The sequence below is a fragment of the Muntiacus reevesi genome, chromosome 5 (genome assembly GCF_963930625.1).
Source record: "Muntiacus reevesi chromosome 5, mMunRee1.1, whole genome shotgun sequence".
Lineage (NCBI taxonomy): Eukaryota > Metazoa > Chordata > Mammalia > Artiodactyla > Cervidae > Muntiacus > Muntiacus reevesi.
This window is the reverse complement of record NC_089253.1, coordinates 21,337,105-21,353,770: the sequence shown is the minus strand read 5'-3', so window position 1 is coordinate 21,353,770 and position 16,666 is coordinate 21,337,105. Positions and strand designations below refer to the sequence as shown.

General features: G+C 35.3%; 1 protein-coding gene across 4 annotated transcripts in view; it reads left to right on the top strand.

Moving 5' to 3' along the window:
* Positions 1–16,666, top strand: part of GAS2 (growth arrest specific 2) — a 169,541-nt gene that overhangs the window by 71,785 nt on the left and 81,090 nt on the right. For all 4 annotated transcript variants that reach the window (XM_065937228.1, XM_065937225.1, XM_065937226.1 and 1 more), the window contains exons 4-5: positions 579–720; positions 13,086–13,149. In XM_065937228.1, the coding sequence (XP_065793300.1) occupies positions 579–720; positions 13,086–13,149 (206 nt within the window). The remainder of the gene's footprint in view (positions 1–578; positions 721–13,085; positions 13,150–16,666) is intronic.

The following is a 16,666-nucleotide window of genomic DNA, read 5'->3' as shown; positions in this document are numbered from 1 at the left end:
ATTGTTGAAAGATGAAAATTTTTAATATTTCCTTTTCTTGGTATTGGTGATAGAGTCTTCTGGATGTTAGATAATTCTGCTGCTCTGTTTTGACTTTATAATTCTTGTGTAATTCTTATTGTGTGTCTATGTATGCACATAAGAATGGAGTTGTGTATGTTACATTTTATCTATGTTCATATTCATATTTGTGTTTCATTCTCCTTTCACAAATGAGAAATACATTTATAGATACTTTACGAGAAATACTGACAGAATACACAGATGAAAAAGAAGCCCCTCCTCTCCACCATAAAAAACAGTAGAAGAGAAAGAAAGTGGCAGTCTGAGCCGGGGAAAGGATTTATGTGTATTTACTTCTAGATATTAAAAAGGCAAGTTTATGTTTACAGGCATAGGTTTTCATACTCTCTTGATTACCAACTAAGTTTCATTTGTGTTTCATATCCTTTCCTATAGCTATTCACAAATCTATTTACTGCTGTGAGGTCATACCAAAGCATTTTATTGAAAACATGAATGTGTCATTGTGATGACTGCCAGATATTCCACCAGAGTGAGATTTCTTTGTTTTTCAGAATCTACCCTTGAAGAAGATTCCATGCAAAGCCAGTGCACCTTCAGGCTCCTTTTTTGCCAGAGACAACACAGCAAATTTCTTATCCTGGTGCCGAGATTTAGGAGTAGATGAAACATGTCTATTTGAATCGGAAGGTTTGGGTATGTATATTTCCTTTAGAATTCTACTTGATATGATATTAAAATTACTGTTTGTCAGTATAACTCTCAAAATTAACTTCTTTGGGTGATTCATTTCACAGTTTGTTAACTTTAAAAAAAATGTAGTTTGTTGTAAACTTGTAGGGTTTTTGTTGACTTCAGTTTTTGAAGGTAGAAAAATTCACCCTCTTACTCTTGGTCACCTTGTGCATAAAATAATAGGAACATAAGTGGCAGAATTCTTTCCTGGCTAAAAATAAGAATATACATTGCAAAAAGGGGGATTCTTGGAAAATGTAGGGTTAAATTTTACCACCAGGCTCTTACCTGGACTAGAAGAATAGCTGCATGTGTTCCAGCCATCCATCATGAGCACTTTTGTCTTTTCACCTCTAAAAAGTTATGAAAACACTATCGCTCATAAGCACTTTGTTGAAACATTTTTTAGTTAAGCTTATTTTTAGTTAGTGAGATTTGTTTTTTTGCTAGTTAAAAATTAGGCAAACAAGAAAGAGATTAGGGCAAATTGAAAATGATGGAATAAAGACAGGTGGGGTCTCAAAGAGTCATACTTTGGTGCTTAGGCTTACCCAGATCATTCTGGGGTTTTTGTTTTGTTTTACGATTCAATTTTGGCAAATGCGCTTCCAGACCACAGAGCCTGGTTTTGTATTTTCCTAGGAGAAAACATACATTGGACCATTTAGTGTTTTGACATTACTTGGTACCCTTAAATGTTCAAATATTTTATATAAGATCTACCCCAGTGGTACTCTATAATGGAAAATACTGAAATTAAAGACCAGTTTTACTAAGGTGGAACTAAGTGAAGAAAGGAGACATTTAGGGGGTGGGGGAAATGTTTTGGTTCTTTTGCCTGAGGCTTTAAAACTCAATTTACAAAACCCTGTAATACCAAAGTAAGCTGAGCATCCTTCAGAGAGAACACGTATACAAGTTACCTTACTAACATTGAGAATATTCTTTGCCGTGAAGCCTCACAAAACAGAATCCCCTCCCCTGCTGAACCTAGGAAACTGATGGTATGGCAGCTAAAGTCTTGCTCATTTTTTGTGCTTAAGGAAATCTGTATTTGTACTGAGAGGAGTTAATGTGATACGGAAAAGACTGTCATCAAATTTCTAAGAAGTCTCTCAGAGGAGAAGAGAATAACATGAGCTTAGACTAGGAGAACATTTTATACTTGAAAGAAAAAATAAACCAGAATAATTGCACAGTAGCGTACTGTATACACCAGTGTGCTAGGTGAATGCCCGTTGTATGAATGGACTTTGAATGTTCTTACCATTTCCTCACATCAAAGTAAAAAAAGTAAAAGTAAAAAAAAAAAAACTTGGTGGAAGATATATATGGATATAATTCTTTTTCAGGGCTTTGGTAATTTTACAAATAGATTTTAACTTTCAGGTTTATAGGTTTATGTGAGTGGAGGATTATAGGAAGGGAGTGAGGCAAAATTATTTGTGGAAAAAACCCATGAAAGAGCTATTAAATGTCTGTGGGTATACACACATATACATACACACATATACACATAAATTTTTAAAAAATCAATTTGTATTGTGTATTTAAAATACACTTAGTATTTTAAAAAATACTAAGTGTACTATTAGTCACAAGAAGTACACTTTTCGGGTGTGGACAAATAACATCATGATTTAAAATCCTGGAGTCCTCCTACATTGCCATGTGGGGAAACTGATTTATTGTTTGTTACTTTGTTCATTGCACAGGTTTCCATTCAAGAAAGAATTTTTCAGTGACTTCCATAGGCCAAGTGGACTATGAATATAAATATGATCTTGTCTCAATTTTCTTACTATCCATAAGTTTTTTTTGTTACTGAACTAGTAAAACATTCAGCTGGACTCCAAGAAGCTTGGATGACTTTTTAAAACCCCATTCAGATAATAAATAATACATCTTATCTTGAAACAATAAAGCATAATTCAGTTTATATGATAATGGTCCTCATACATAAATACACACTCTATAGCATATAAAATTATGTCAAGAAGAGTTTTTAAATGGTTGAGTTCTTCACCCTATTTGACTTTATAAAAAAGAAAACCCATGATAATTTGCATGCAATAACTGTTAGATATTTTGTTAAAAGATTTTTGATTCTGCTTATCTTCTATAGTATAGCTTTGCTTATACCTTGCAATTAAAATGTATTTATATAGCGAAGAAAGTTTAATAAGACCAACTTTTCAAGGCTATAAAATTTTTTAAATAATTTTGAATCCTCTGTGTACCAAACTAGAAGAGGTAATTTGGCTTTCTAGTTTGTTACTTAATGAAAAGGTAAATTTGAAGTTTCTGCTGCTTAGAATAGGACATGAGGTGATGTATAATAGGTCCTGTGGAGATGGAAGAAAGGAGCCAGTGTGATAGCGTTGATTTTAGGATTATTCAGAGAAAGGAAACAGCTGCGTCCATCGATGTTCATGATAATCATGAGGAAGGACAATGAGAAATTCCATTTCCCCAAGCAGAACCCATTCTCCTTGGATTTTTCTTATTATTCACTGTGGGTGAGGAAGCGATTGAGCCTCGGCTGATGGCCTTGGACGCTGCACTTGCAGAACTGACTTTCTTGCAACAGTAACACTATGTACTCTGCTTGATGTCTTTTCACACTTCACTTTTGAAAGGGAATTTAGGACAAGGGTTTCTTCTTTTTTCCTACCTCAAGATTTCATTTCAGTAGCACACAAGATGAAGAGCAGCCTTTGTGTCCTAGCGTTTTGAACAGCAAATAAAATGAAAAGATGCCCTGATGAAGGGGAAAAAATCTGTTTGAATGAATGATAAAGTAGATCACTGTACTGAGTGTGTACCAAGAGGCTTCTGTCTTTAGCTGTTCAAAGGTCTTTGCCTGCATAAAGCATTCTTATCTTTGTGGCAACTGATACATTACCCTCTGTGGCAGTGCTTTTTTTTTGTACGATTATTTGTGAGAGGATCTTAATCCATGACTCACTCTGTCTGTTCTCTTTCCACGACAGCTAATAACAAGAAATCACAGCGGGTGGGGAAAGATGCCAGGGATGAACTGTGGAGTATAGACAGCATCTGATTCCATATGTTTCTCTCATGCTTGTTGCTTTGATTCTTGAGAGATGACTATGCCACATGATGCAATCACATATAGAGCATAGCCTGTCGTTTATCTTCTAAGAGGTTCTTGAGAGAGAACCCTCCTCTGTCAAATGTCAGTTCTTAGATGATGAGTTAACTAATATCCCAGAATAGTATTTCAGAAATGAGTCAATAGAAAAGTGGATACATGTAATAAAAAACTTTTTCATAAAATACTTATAAAAGTATTTCAAAAAATACTTATAAAATACTTATAAAAGAGAGATAAAAATGTTTGATACCTTAGTGATAAGTCAAATGCAAATAAAAACTATGTGAAAAATTAGCGATGATTAAGAATTGTATATTTAATGTTGGAGTAAAGTCAACACTAAATATTCAATTCTTAATCCTCACTAATTTTTCATAGATTGAATTTGCATTTGACTTATTACTAAGGTATCAAACATAGAGGAAAGTGGGATCTTCTACTGCTGAAAAATAATTGGAAATTTTTTGCCTTTTTTTGTCTTCTTGGGCAATTTGACATTATGTATTAAAGACTTCAGAAGTGCTCATGTTCTTTTTATCAAGTTTTTCTACTTCTAAAAGTTTATTTGAAGGAAGTAGAGGTAGGTAATACAATGTCTATTGAAACAGTTTTTTATAAGTTAAAAAAATGAATGAAGATAATTTGGTGGTAGCTTAAACAAACTGTAGTCATTCATAGATACCAAGAAAAATAATATTCATAATATTTTGAGACTAATAATATGGGAAAATTAGGATATAATATAAACATGAGGTCTTAGCATTTAGATCTGGTAAATAACAATAAAATGCTATATTCAGAATTTGAAAGTAAGACAAAGAATAATTTAATTGTAAGTAATATTTTCTTCTTCAATTCTCTGTTAACACATGTTAGGCAGTAAACAGGTATGGCATGTAATCTGAAAAAGACAATTTTACTCATATTAAGATGATTGCAATCTTAATTGAAATCAAATTGCATAGAGAATTATTTATTGACATCAGTGAATTTTCTACATCAGTGTATTATAAGGACTGTTTTACATTAGGGCCAGAAATATATGACTTATTCTCAATTAAAAAAATTGTTATGGGTTCTAAAATTGATGCTCTTGTATGATTTTTTTCTAAGATATTTTAAGTAGAAACTATTTCTTTAAATTAATGATATTCTTGCATGGAGGATTTGTTATTTGTAATTTACTTTAGCCCACTGATTAGAAATTGCTAAGTTAGCTTAATTTTTCCCCCAGAGCTGTTTATTTTTCTTTACTTAAGTACATTTCTGGTTGAGCTAGAAAGTTGAGAAAAATAAAAGGATGGGGGAGGGAATATTAGAAAAATGTGCAAATTCTGTTTGCTGTAATTGTGTCAATATCACTATGTTATTGGATAATTATAGGATTTGGAGGCCAATGACTATGCTTCATCTTTCTCTGAGAAAGAATCTACTCAGCAAGAAAAGGGTTTGCTCTCTGCTGTGCTAGCATGCAAATGTGTGTGATTTGTTTTTTCATTTTTTCCTTCTGTATTGGTGTTTGCTGTGTGGCGCTGTCTTTTTTTGATGCATGACTGAATAGTTTTATACAATTCTTTGTTCTATTGAACATTGATCAGGCACTGACCTACCTCCAGTATTGGGTTTGATCCCCCTACACAAAAGTAAAAAGGATTGTGCGTGAATTTTTAAACATTAACGTTTTCCATTTTGTACCTACTGCATCAGAAAAAGAATTTATGCCTGCCTGCCAGTGTTTGATAAATCATCCCATCTGGTTGTTGTTGCTGTTGTCTCTATTGAGGACTGGAAGAATATTTCTGTAGAAAGAAACCTACTTTTATTAATATTAATGTAGGATAATGATTTCAGGATACCAGATCCACTCTGGGTTATTTATATTCACATTGTTTCTTCCCTGGAACAATTTATTTTAGACTTTGGGTTTTGTAACACCTATCCTTATAAAGTACTTTACCAGCATCTCAATTCTGAGTGTGAGCTCAGAAACTTTTTCCAAATTTAGCCATTTGCCCCTATGTCAGCGCAAATGTAGTATGCTATCTGAATGAGAAAACTAAATATCTCCCAGGAGTAACAGGTATATCAAGGATTTGATGGAGTCAGGTTGAATCAGGAAAGTGGACAGCCTTCTAGCTTTTCCAGAATCAAATTTTCACTGTGCAATATTCAATAATAATAGCTACATGTTCAGTAATGGTAATCAAGCAGTGCATATGTGCTACCATCTCTTAATCTCCTAACAACCACTAATTTTATAAATGGAAATGCTAGGTTAAGACCAAGAGAATTAAATAACTTGCCCAGTATTACACTGCTTCTCAGTGACACAGGTAGGATTTAAATTCAGCTCCATTTTCCTCTGAAGATCACCTCCCTCCTGTATTACAGAAAGTGATGTTTTGTATGAGTTAATTTTAGAAGTTCATATGATGATTTCAAGTAAAAGGAAAAATAAAGTATAATTGAAAGCAAAATTAGAAGAGACTCTTACTTGCTGCTCTGAGTGATAGTGACTTAACCCATTAATTTCACATCAGGTCTGGGTGTTGAGACAGAAAGGGCACTCCTTGCTCTGGGACATTTTTTTGACTTGGTGGCAAAGGCAGTAACTACATTTTATTCTATACATCTTCCATTACTGATGAGATTATGAATGCATTCTCCTTTTTATATGAATTATATGGTTGTTGTATCCTGTTTTCACTGTGAACAGTGATTCTGAGAAATCTGGATAAATACACAGCAGTCATGAGTGTGTGGGGTTTATGCTTTGCTGCCTTTTCTTGTTTTTAGCCTCTCTCAGATCAGTTTTTAAAGCACCTATGTTGCTAACTGCTTCCTACATTTAAATGCAAAGATCTCTGTGTGTGAGTTACAGGGAGTGACATGACTTAAGAGAGCCAGCCCTTCACTTTCTAGGCAGGCATCTTTTGTTTCTTATTGACCCTGACAGATGATAAATGCCATATACCCATTAAGGGCTAATCCAGTGCACAGATTATTTTTTCCTCCATTCATCATCATCATCACTATCATCACTGTTATCCTAAACATTTCTAGAGCATGTTCCTTGTATCAAATCACATTTGAGTATTTTTAACCAGAAGAGATGTAGAGTTATAACTGACATATATGGTAATAATCATAACATTGATTAGTGTAATGATTCTCAAACTTTAATGTGCATATTCGTCACTTGGAGAGCCTGTTTATATTTAAATTTTGCTCAATAAGTCAGGAATGGAACCCAATAATTCGCATTTTTATCAAGCTCCCAGCTGATGCCAATGCTACTGGTCTGCAGATCATCACTTAAGTACAAAGGTGTAAAATTTGTGGAGTGCTTGCCATATACCAAACCCCCTTACCCATAAAATTACCTCATTAAGAAAGAGTAAGTGGAAGGCAAGTTTTAGAGATGAGATTATGTAGCCTGGATTAGAACCCAATTCTTCTGATGCCTAGTTTACTGTTGTCTTCTTCTATGTCACTCTAAGTATGAGAACCTGTCCTCTGGAACAGTGGGAAGCTATTATTTTATGATATTTCCACAATTTAACATTCACTCAAAAATATAATCTTTTCAAATTTCTTCTTAAACATAAATCTAAAATATAGATTTCCTTCAAAACCAGCATGAATATTATTGCTTCTAATATATATTAAGCCAAATAGATAATGATATTTTCATGTTTTCATTTTTTGTCCATCTGTTAAAACTAAATATCCATATAGCTAAACTATACATTCATGGTTTAATGCATTTTATCCTTGCAGATTGTGTGACATTGAAACTCTACCCCTTGCTTTAGTGGAAGGTCTCATTTTCTATTCCTGGAGCTAGCAGCATTCCATTTGACATTTGATGCCCATGAGATTTTTATAGAATCTAGGTTATAAGATTGAGTCTCTTGCCACGTATTTTTGAATAGGGATTTATGTTACTTTTCCCAGGGGGGTTCTGCCTTATACATTTTTTCAGAATGCTTTTGATTATTTTAAAAGAAACCTCCAGTGATAAAACCTTTTGCATAAAAGTCACCAGTGATTAAGACAGCTTTTATTTGTTTTAAAGAGAATTTGTTCAGAGGAGAGAAGGCAATAGCGATCCTCTCTTTTCCTCATGAATGCATGGCTGTGTGCTAAGTTGCTTCAGTCATGACCAGCTTTTTGTGACCTCATGGACTGTGGCCTGCGAGGCTCTATCCATGGGATTCTCCAGTCCAGAATACTAGAGTGTGTTCCCACTGGAGTGGGTTTCCAGAGGAATTTTCCCAACCCAGGGATTGAACTCATGTCTCTTGCGGCTCCTGCGTTGCAGGCAGATTCTTTACTGCTGAGTCACCAGGGAAGAACCCTTCTACTCAGAGTTCCAAGCAAAAGACCATATTATTGATGTGGCAATAGAATGAAAAAAATGTTTCTTACCATAAGCCTCAGTATAACTAGAAATTTCCTTATATCTTTGAAAAGACAAATCAATAAAATATCAAAAATGAGTAGTATATGTGACAACATAAATTCTTTAGTTCAAATGCAATATACTACAAGTTTTCTTTCTAATCATCCAGATAAAGACATGCATCCATATATATATAAAATATATATAATCATTTTAAGTAACTTATTGAAAATGGGCTTATCTAAATTATTTTATTCCCAGAAATGGAGGAAAATTGATGGTAAGATGTTTAGTGTTTCATAAAATGACATGCTACTTAATATAACTGTTACTTAAGTTTTATACCTAGCAAAAATCCATAATAATAATAATAGGATATATGCTTTATGTCTGTCTATATATGCCAGCCAAGTTGACCTACTTAACCTTAGATTTGATTAAACTTAGAATTAGCTATTTATGATACAACATGACAAAATATTCAAAATATACTCATTATAATAACTTTTAAATTATACAGCTTAAATTATCAGAAGTAGGTTGGTTTTTTTTTTAATTCTGAGGTTTCTTCTACTGCTTAGTAAGGTGGCTTTCACATGATAGGTGCACAGAAAAAAATGCTTATAGAAAAAATGTTATTAGTTATTAACATTAGTTATTAGTTATTAGTTAATAACTAATACCATTAGTTATTATTAACATTAATATTAACTAAACCAAATAATGATACTCTTTAAGCTAATAATATACAACAAAAAGTAATAATAATGCAGAAAGAAAACTAACTTTGGGAAGTCTTTCCTATCTGCCAAGCACTGGCTAAGAATAACAATAAATAATATTTTGTTTAACTCACACAAAAATATTGCAAGATACACACCATTATTTTTCCTCAGAAAACTGACATTTTGTGATCTCCCCAAATTAGGAACTAGTAAATTTTAGAGCTCACACATCAGAACCAGATTTTTGTGGCTCGAATCCCATGGCCACTCTACTCTTTCCTTCTGTTAATTTTAGTTTAGAGTGCAAAAAGCAAACACAATCACTTCTTTGGTATAATGTAGAACAGAAGACCTGGGTTCGATCCCTGGGTTGGCAAGATCCCCTGGAGAAGTGAATGGCAACCCACTCCAGTACTCTTGCCTGGAGAATCCCATGGACAGAGGAGCCTGGCAGGCTACACTCCATAGGGTCGCAAAGAGTCTGACATTACTGAAGTACCTTAGCCCAGCACATTGCACAGATAATACTTAGACTCTTGAATTCAATTTTATAGAATAAGGTAAGAGTGTTTGCTTTTACAATCGAATAAACATTAACATAATGTAAATTCTTGAATTTTCTAAAGATGCTAGGTAAGATTTTAGCCTTTATTCAGCTTAACTGTTACAACCACTATCATAACCACATAATATGGTCATGATCCATGATGTTTGTCATCCCTGGTATTTTGGGACTTAGTGTTTACTGAGTAACTAACTAGTCTGTTCTTATTATTGTGCTAGGTTATCCCCTCTGCAAATTTAACTCATTCATTGCTTACTATTTATCAAACATGATATTAATATTTGTGGCCATTATGAACCAGGCATGATAAGACAATATTATGGGTATGTTTTGAAGTAACTGCTTTATTAAAGATAACATTTCCAAGAAAACTGGGAAGTAAAACATAATCTTTCTATTATCATTTTCCTAAGAAATGGTGCTAAGTGAGCATTTGTTCTAAGTTTTATAAGCTGGTTATATTAAGGATATAAAAAGGAGAATCATGCAGTTACTTTTCAGTTTTCCAAATTGATTTTCTAATGAATCCATGGTAGAACTGATATTTGAGTGTTGACATGCAAAAGCTGTTTTAAATCGATAGCTGGATATGCAATAGCAATGCATTCTACATACCACACTGTCATATTACCCACATGATTTTTTTTCTTCAGAATTAATTTTATTTTCCATAGAATATGTCTGTTTATTTCCAATGCTTATAGAGTCCTCCAAATAAGCACAGTAATTTGGTTAAAGAATCATGATAGTTGGGTCAGGTGTTGCTTTATGTGATTGGTATTGACTGCTCATGGGCACAGTTTGGTCCATTCACTAAAAATTTTCATATTTTGTCACTGTTTCCATCACAAAATGCACAAGATTATATCCAAGTCTGCTGAAGCTTTAACTATTTGCTTCACACAGTTCTTACTGAAGATGAGAGTGTTAGCAGGGCCTTAAACATCTTCCTCTCCTCAACTTTCATGTCCCCCCTTTTCCTATTTGTTATTTTGTACCACTGACAGGGTGGTGGTGGGGGTGGTGGTTTAGTTACTAAGTCATGTATGACTCTTGCGACCCCATGGACTGTAGCCTGCCAGGCTCCTCCGTCCATGGGATTCTCCAGGCAAGAATACTGGAGTGGGCCTCCATTCTCTTCTCCAGGGCATATTCCCAACCCAGGTATCAATCCCAGGTCTACTGCATTGTAAGCAGAGTCTTTACCAACTGAGCTACATAGAAAGCCCATTGACAGGATAAAAAGTCCAAATCAGAAGAAATTGATGAACTAGATAGGAAGATTGAGTTTCATTTATTTGCTTTTGTTTTGTGATGTTTGTTATTGTTCTCTGTTTGAAATTGATTTCCATGTGGTATTATAGTCTCTATGTTTCATTGCACTGAAGTTGATTTAATATATCAAAAGTTGTATCATTCAACCAGAGTCATCTAATGGTGCACTTGAAATTAGAGTTATGAAATATCTTTTTTAAAAGCCCCTTTAGTTAGAAGTAATATTAGACTTTCCCAACCTGGGTTTTATGACAATTCACCATGCTAGCTGAAGCTCAAATTTATATTATCAAGAATGGAATTATTCTGTAATTCAGATTTCCCATAATCAATTCTTTTTAATTAGTGTTGCCAGTGATATTAGAACTTATTTTAAAAACTTTAAAGATTATATTTTATAGCAAGATAATGATTTTTTATTTGTTTAAAGCCAAGTAAAATCATACACTTTCACAATTTAAGTAAATGTATTTTTCTATTCAGCATCCAGCCTCAACAAATTCCATTCTGGTGTCAGAGGCAAATATTGCCCTGCCATAGCCTGTGGAGAGAAGAAATTAGACATTTAAGTCGGGGGGGGGGGGGAATAGAAATAATGCTGGGAAGTTAAATTATTATAAAATTCTGTATTTAAAAATTGAAGCAGGGCTGCCCTGGTAGCTCAGTGGTGAAGAATCCACCTGCCAATGCAGGAGACATGGGTTTGATCTCTGATCTGGGAAGATCCCACGTGCTGTGAAGCAACTAAGCCTGTGTGCCCAAACTATTCAGCCTGTGCTCTAGATCTCAGGAGCCGCAACTACTGGGTCCAAAGGCCACAACTGCTGAAGTCTGTGCACTTGCGTAAAGTCCATGCTTTGCAACAAGAGAAGCCACTGCAGTGAGAAGCCCATGCACTGCAACTGAAGTGTAGCCGCCACTTGCAGCAACTAGAGAAAAGCCCGCCCCACAATGAAGATCCAGCACTGCCAAAAATCAATCAATCAATTAATTAAAAGAAGAATCGAAGTAATATTGCTATTTATACTAAAGTTTATCAATAAGCTACTGTTTTCTTTTCTCAGTATATTGGGACCCAATGGACTGTAGCCCACCAGGCTCTTCTGCCCGGGGAATTCTCTAGGCAAGAATACTGAACTGGGTACCCATTCCCTTCTCCAGGGGATCTTCCTGACCCAGAGATTGAACCCAGTTCTCCTGCATTGCAGGCAAACTCTTTACCATCCAAGCCACCAGGGAAGGCTCCCCCCAACCCACAAAAATAGATGAAGCGATATTGCTATTTTTCTTAAAGTTTATCAATAAGCTAGTATTTTCTTTTATCAGGATATTGTGTCTACGTAAAGAGCATTCTTTTACAAGCATTCAGTACAATCTTTTCCCCCTAATATCTGTTGTCTTTATTAGGTACTGTATATAATAATATTTAAAAAATTTTCTAGTCTTAGTTTAAAAAGAAAAAAAAAACGTATGAGCAGCACATACTCCTCTGGTAGCCTCAACAGATGCAAGTATGACTTGTCAACATTACTGAATGTGTCCAAAGAAACTGGTAAAGCAAATTTATTAAGTAATCAGATTATATTAGAAAATAAATATTATTGCAAAGAGCCATCTTCTGATTTGCTCATTTTATGGCCAAAACTGACTTACGGTATATATACTTGTACACATTTACAAAATTCAGTCAGTTAAAAGTGTTTCCTTCTAAAATATAATCAAATTAGGAGAAGACATCAAGATTCAGAGAGCTCACCTTACATTATTGTTTGGAGGATAACAAAGGGCCGTGATATGTAATTTTTAATCCTATTCATTGCATTATTTCTGCTAAAATCACTGGTGAAGATAGAGTTAGGAGTTTTAAACAATCTTTGCTTCATAGTCTTATGTTTTCTGTTTTTAAGTATTCATCAACTATTTATATCATAATTATAACTATATATGTTTTTAATATTCACATACAAATACTGACTAACTGAAGAAAATATTTTCAGAGTGAGATTCCTGAGGCTCATGATTTTTGGTAGGGAAGCTGGGCAAAGAGTTTGAAAACTGCTTTAGGACTTCAGTAGATCTAAGTGTACTATGGGATAGGATGGTTTCTGTAAATGTCGGAATGAAGACTAGCTCACTTACTGGGACCCTGAGGGATGAGGGGGGTCAAGCATGTTCCCCATTGAGCTGCTGTCCAATCCCTTCTATTGTAAAAGTGTCCACCTTCGTCTTGTTTTTCAGTCCTCCACAAGCAACCCAGAGAAGTGTGTCTCTGCTTGCTAGAGCTTGGCCGGATTGCAGCCAGGTAGGTCACACTGCTACTGCTGTGTAAGATGTGGACCATCTCAGGACCCAAGCAACTCAGAAGCTTGCTGGTTTTTCATTGCTGACATTTAACCTAGGTGTTGAGGAGCAACTTCTTCAGAGATGATCAGTATGAATGAACATCTCGAGAACAACTATTCAAACTAAAAATGGACCTCCAATATTCTTCACATCGTGACATTATTGTCCAGCTCACTATGTCTAAACATTTTCTAAATATCTTTTAAATGAATATATTTTCCCTGCAACTCTTTCTTGGGAGATTGGAGAGGATATTGTACATGAAGTCGTATGTGACAATTACACTTCCCTTCGTGGAAAGTTGGTTCCTATTATTCTCTCTCTATCTCCCAACTCCTTCACCACTCTCTTCCTGTTTGGTTTTTAATAATTGTCAAACTCCTCTTTTGTTTCTTTTTCCTCACTTTCCCCATTTAGCAGCTGATCTTTCAGTTCTTTTTAGTTTCTATTCCTGAGTGGATGAATAGGTTTACAATTACTCTCCATATTTTGATTGGAAAAAGGCATAGAATATAATCCTTCATATGTAGAGACATCTTTGGAATATTTTTCTTCTAGAAAAGAAAAACCAAAAGAACTTGTAGAAGTCATAACCATAGCTAAATAATTAGGGGAAGGGACTTTATTAGCCCAGCTGTCTTGATTTGGTTTCCTTTCATCAAACAAGGCTTCTGACAGTTTTACAGAGCCCAAAGAATTACAAAGGAAGATATAAATATTTGAATAAATCTTGATGCAATATAAAACTTCAGAATTAATTAGGTGATATTTTCTCATCCAGTCCAGGGTATACTTGTAGTGTTGAGATAAGATGAATTAATAAGATAAAGTAAGAGCTTGCTCTGGGTGTTAGTTCTCAAAAGGAAAACTACAAGGAAAGTCACAGAAAATAAAATGCAAGGTGTGTACATCAGGAAATTACAGCAATGGGCAGAAAACTTGGTACCAGTGAAAGCACCCCCCTTTTTTTGATCCAACAGATCAACTGTGATCAGAAGTAATCCCACGTTTTTTAAAACATCATAGTCAACATAATCTTAAAAAATTGTTCATCAGATATGGATTTTACTTTGCCATAGTAATTGGATGAGAGAAAAATGTTTTTTATTTAAAAGCAATTCTAATTAAATAGGAATGAGGCTCCACTCAACAAGAAGTGAAAAAATCACTTTGAGATCCTTAGGGATGCCCCTGTTCCCTGCTGCAGGTTCCCCAGCTTTGCTGTGGGACAGCCTCTGGAGCGGGTCCTCTAGCCCTCTGTCCGCTCACGCCTCTGCTGCTCAGGCTTAGTTCATAGTGTCTGAGTCCTTAGGACCCCACTCTCCTTCCGTCACTATCTTGGGTCCTGTGAGGGAGCAAGACAAAGGTTTCTATTGCTTCTAAGACTCTGCTAAGCCACTCCTCCACCATGCTTAATCTTGCCAGCCTTCAGGACAAACAGCTTTGAGTCAGAATGCTCAACCTTGAGTCTTTGGGCTCAGCAGATATCCCTGAGAAAGGTGATCTTACAAAATAGAAGTAGAGTCACAGATGCAGAAAAACTTCTGGTTACCAGGGAATGAGGTGGGAGGGATGAATTGGGAGATTGGGACTGACATATAAACTCTTCTACATATAAAATAGTTAACTGGTAAGAACCTACTGTAGCACAGGGAACTCTACTCAATACTCTGTAATGGCCTTTGTGGGAAAAATTCTAAAAAGAATGGAGTTTTATATATATAAAGCTGATTCACTTTTCTGCACGCCTGAAACTAAAGCAACATTGTAAATCAAATATACTGCAATAACAAGTTCAAAAAATATAAGAGGGAGGAATACACACAAAGTAGAATCTCAGCAAATGAGCTGCTACCCCTGAAATGCTAGAGTAAAAGGTTGTCTAGAGTTCCTATGTATTAGATTAGGCAGAAAACTTTTCTGTGTACTTGTTTATTTTAATTATATCATTAGAATATTCTGAAATGGCATATTCCATTTTGTTACTTTGATAACCTAAATATGTAGGTCAAATAGGCATGACTCTGAAAGTTGCTATAGAGGTAAACAAATAGTTGAGAAAAGAAGAGAGGCTAAAGGCAAAGGAGAAAAGGAAAGATATACCCATTTGAATGCAGAGTTCCAAATATAGCAAGGGAGATAAGAAAGCCTTCCTCAGTGATCAATGCAAAGAAATAGAGGAAAATAATAGAATGGTAAAGACTAGAGATCTCTTCAAGAAAATTAGAGATACCAAGGGAAAATTTCAGGCAAAGATAGGCACGATAAAGGGGAGAAATGGTATGGACCTAATAGAAGCAGAAGATATTAAGAAGAGGTGGCAAGAATGCACAGAAGAACTATACAAAAAAGATATTCATGACCCAGATAATCATGATGGTGTGGTCACTCACTTAGAGCCAGGCATCCTGGAGTGTGAAGTCAAGTGATTCTTAGGAAGCATCACTACAAACAAAGCTAGTGGAGGTAATGGAATTCCTGTTGAGCTATTTCAAATCCTAAAAGATGATGCTGTGAAAGTGCTGCACTCAATATACCAGCAAATTTGGAAAACTCAGAAGTGGCCACAGGACGGGAAAGGGTCAGTTTTCATTCCAATACCAAAGAAGGGCAATCCCAAAGAATGTTCAAAGTACCACACAATTGTACTCATCTCATGCTAGCAAAGTAATGCTCAAAATTCTCCAAGCCAGGCTTCAACAGTACGTGACCTGTGAACTTCCAGATGTTCAAGCTGATTGAGAAAACGCAGAGGAACCAGAGATCAAATTGCCAACATCCGCTGGAGCATTGAAAAAGCAAGAGAATTCCAGAAAAACATTTACTTCTGCTTTATTGACTGCACCAAAGCCTTTGACTGTGCAGATCACAGCAAACTGTGGAAAATTCTTCAAGAGATGGGACTACCAGACCACCTTACCTGCCTCCTGAGAAATCTGTATGCAGGTCAAGAAGCAACAGTTAGAGCTGGATATGGAACAGCAGACTGGTTCCAAATTAGGAAAGGAGTATATTGTCATATACGTCAAGGCTGTATATTGTCACCCTGCTTATTTAACTTATATGCAGAATGCATCATGAAAAATGCCAGACTGGATGAAGCACAAGCTGGAATCAAGATTGCCAGGAAAATAATAATAATATCAATAACCTCAGATATGCAAGTGACACCACCCTATGGCAGAAAACGAAGACGAGCTAAAGAGCCTCTTGATGAAAGTGAAAGAGGAGAGTGAAAAAGCTGGCTTGAAACTCAACATTCAAAAAACTAAGATCATGGCATCCCGTCCCATCACTCCATAGCAAATAGATGGGGAAACAATGGAAACCGTGACAGATTTTATTTTTGAGGGGCTCCAAAATCACTGCAGATGGTGACTGCAGCCATGAAATTGAAAGATGCTTGCTCCTTGGAAAAAGATCTATGACCCACCTAGACAGCATATTAGAAAGCAGAGACATTACTTTGCCAACAA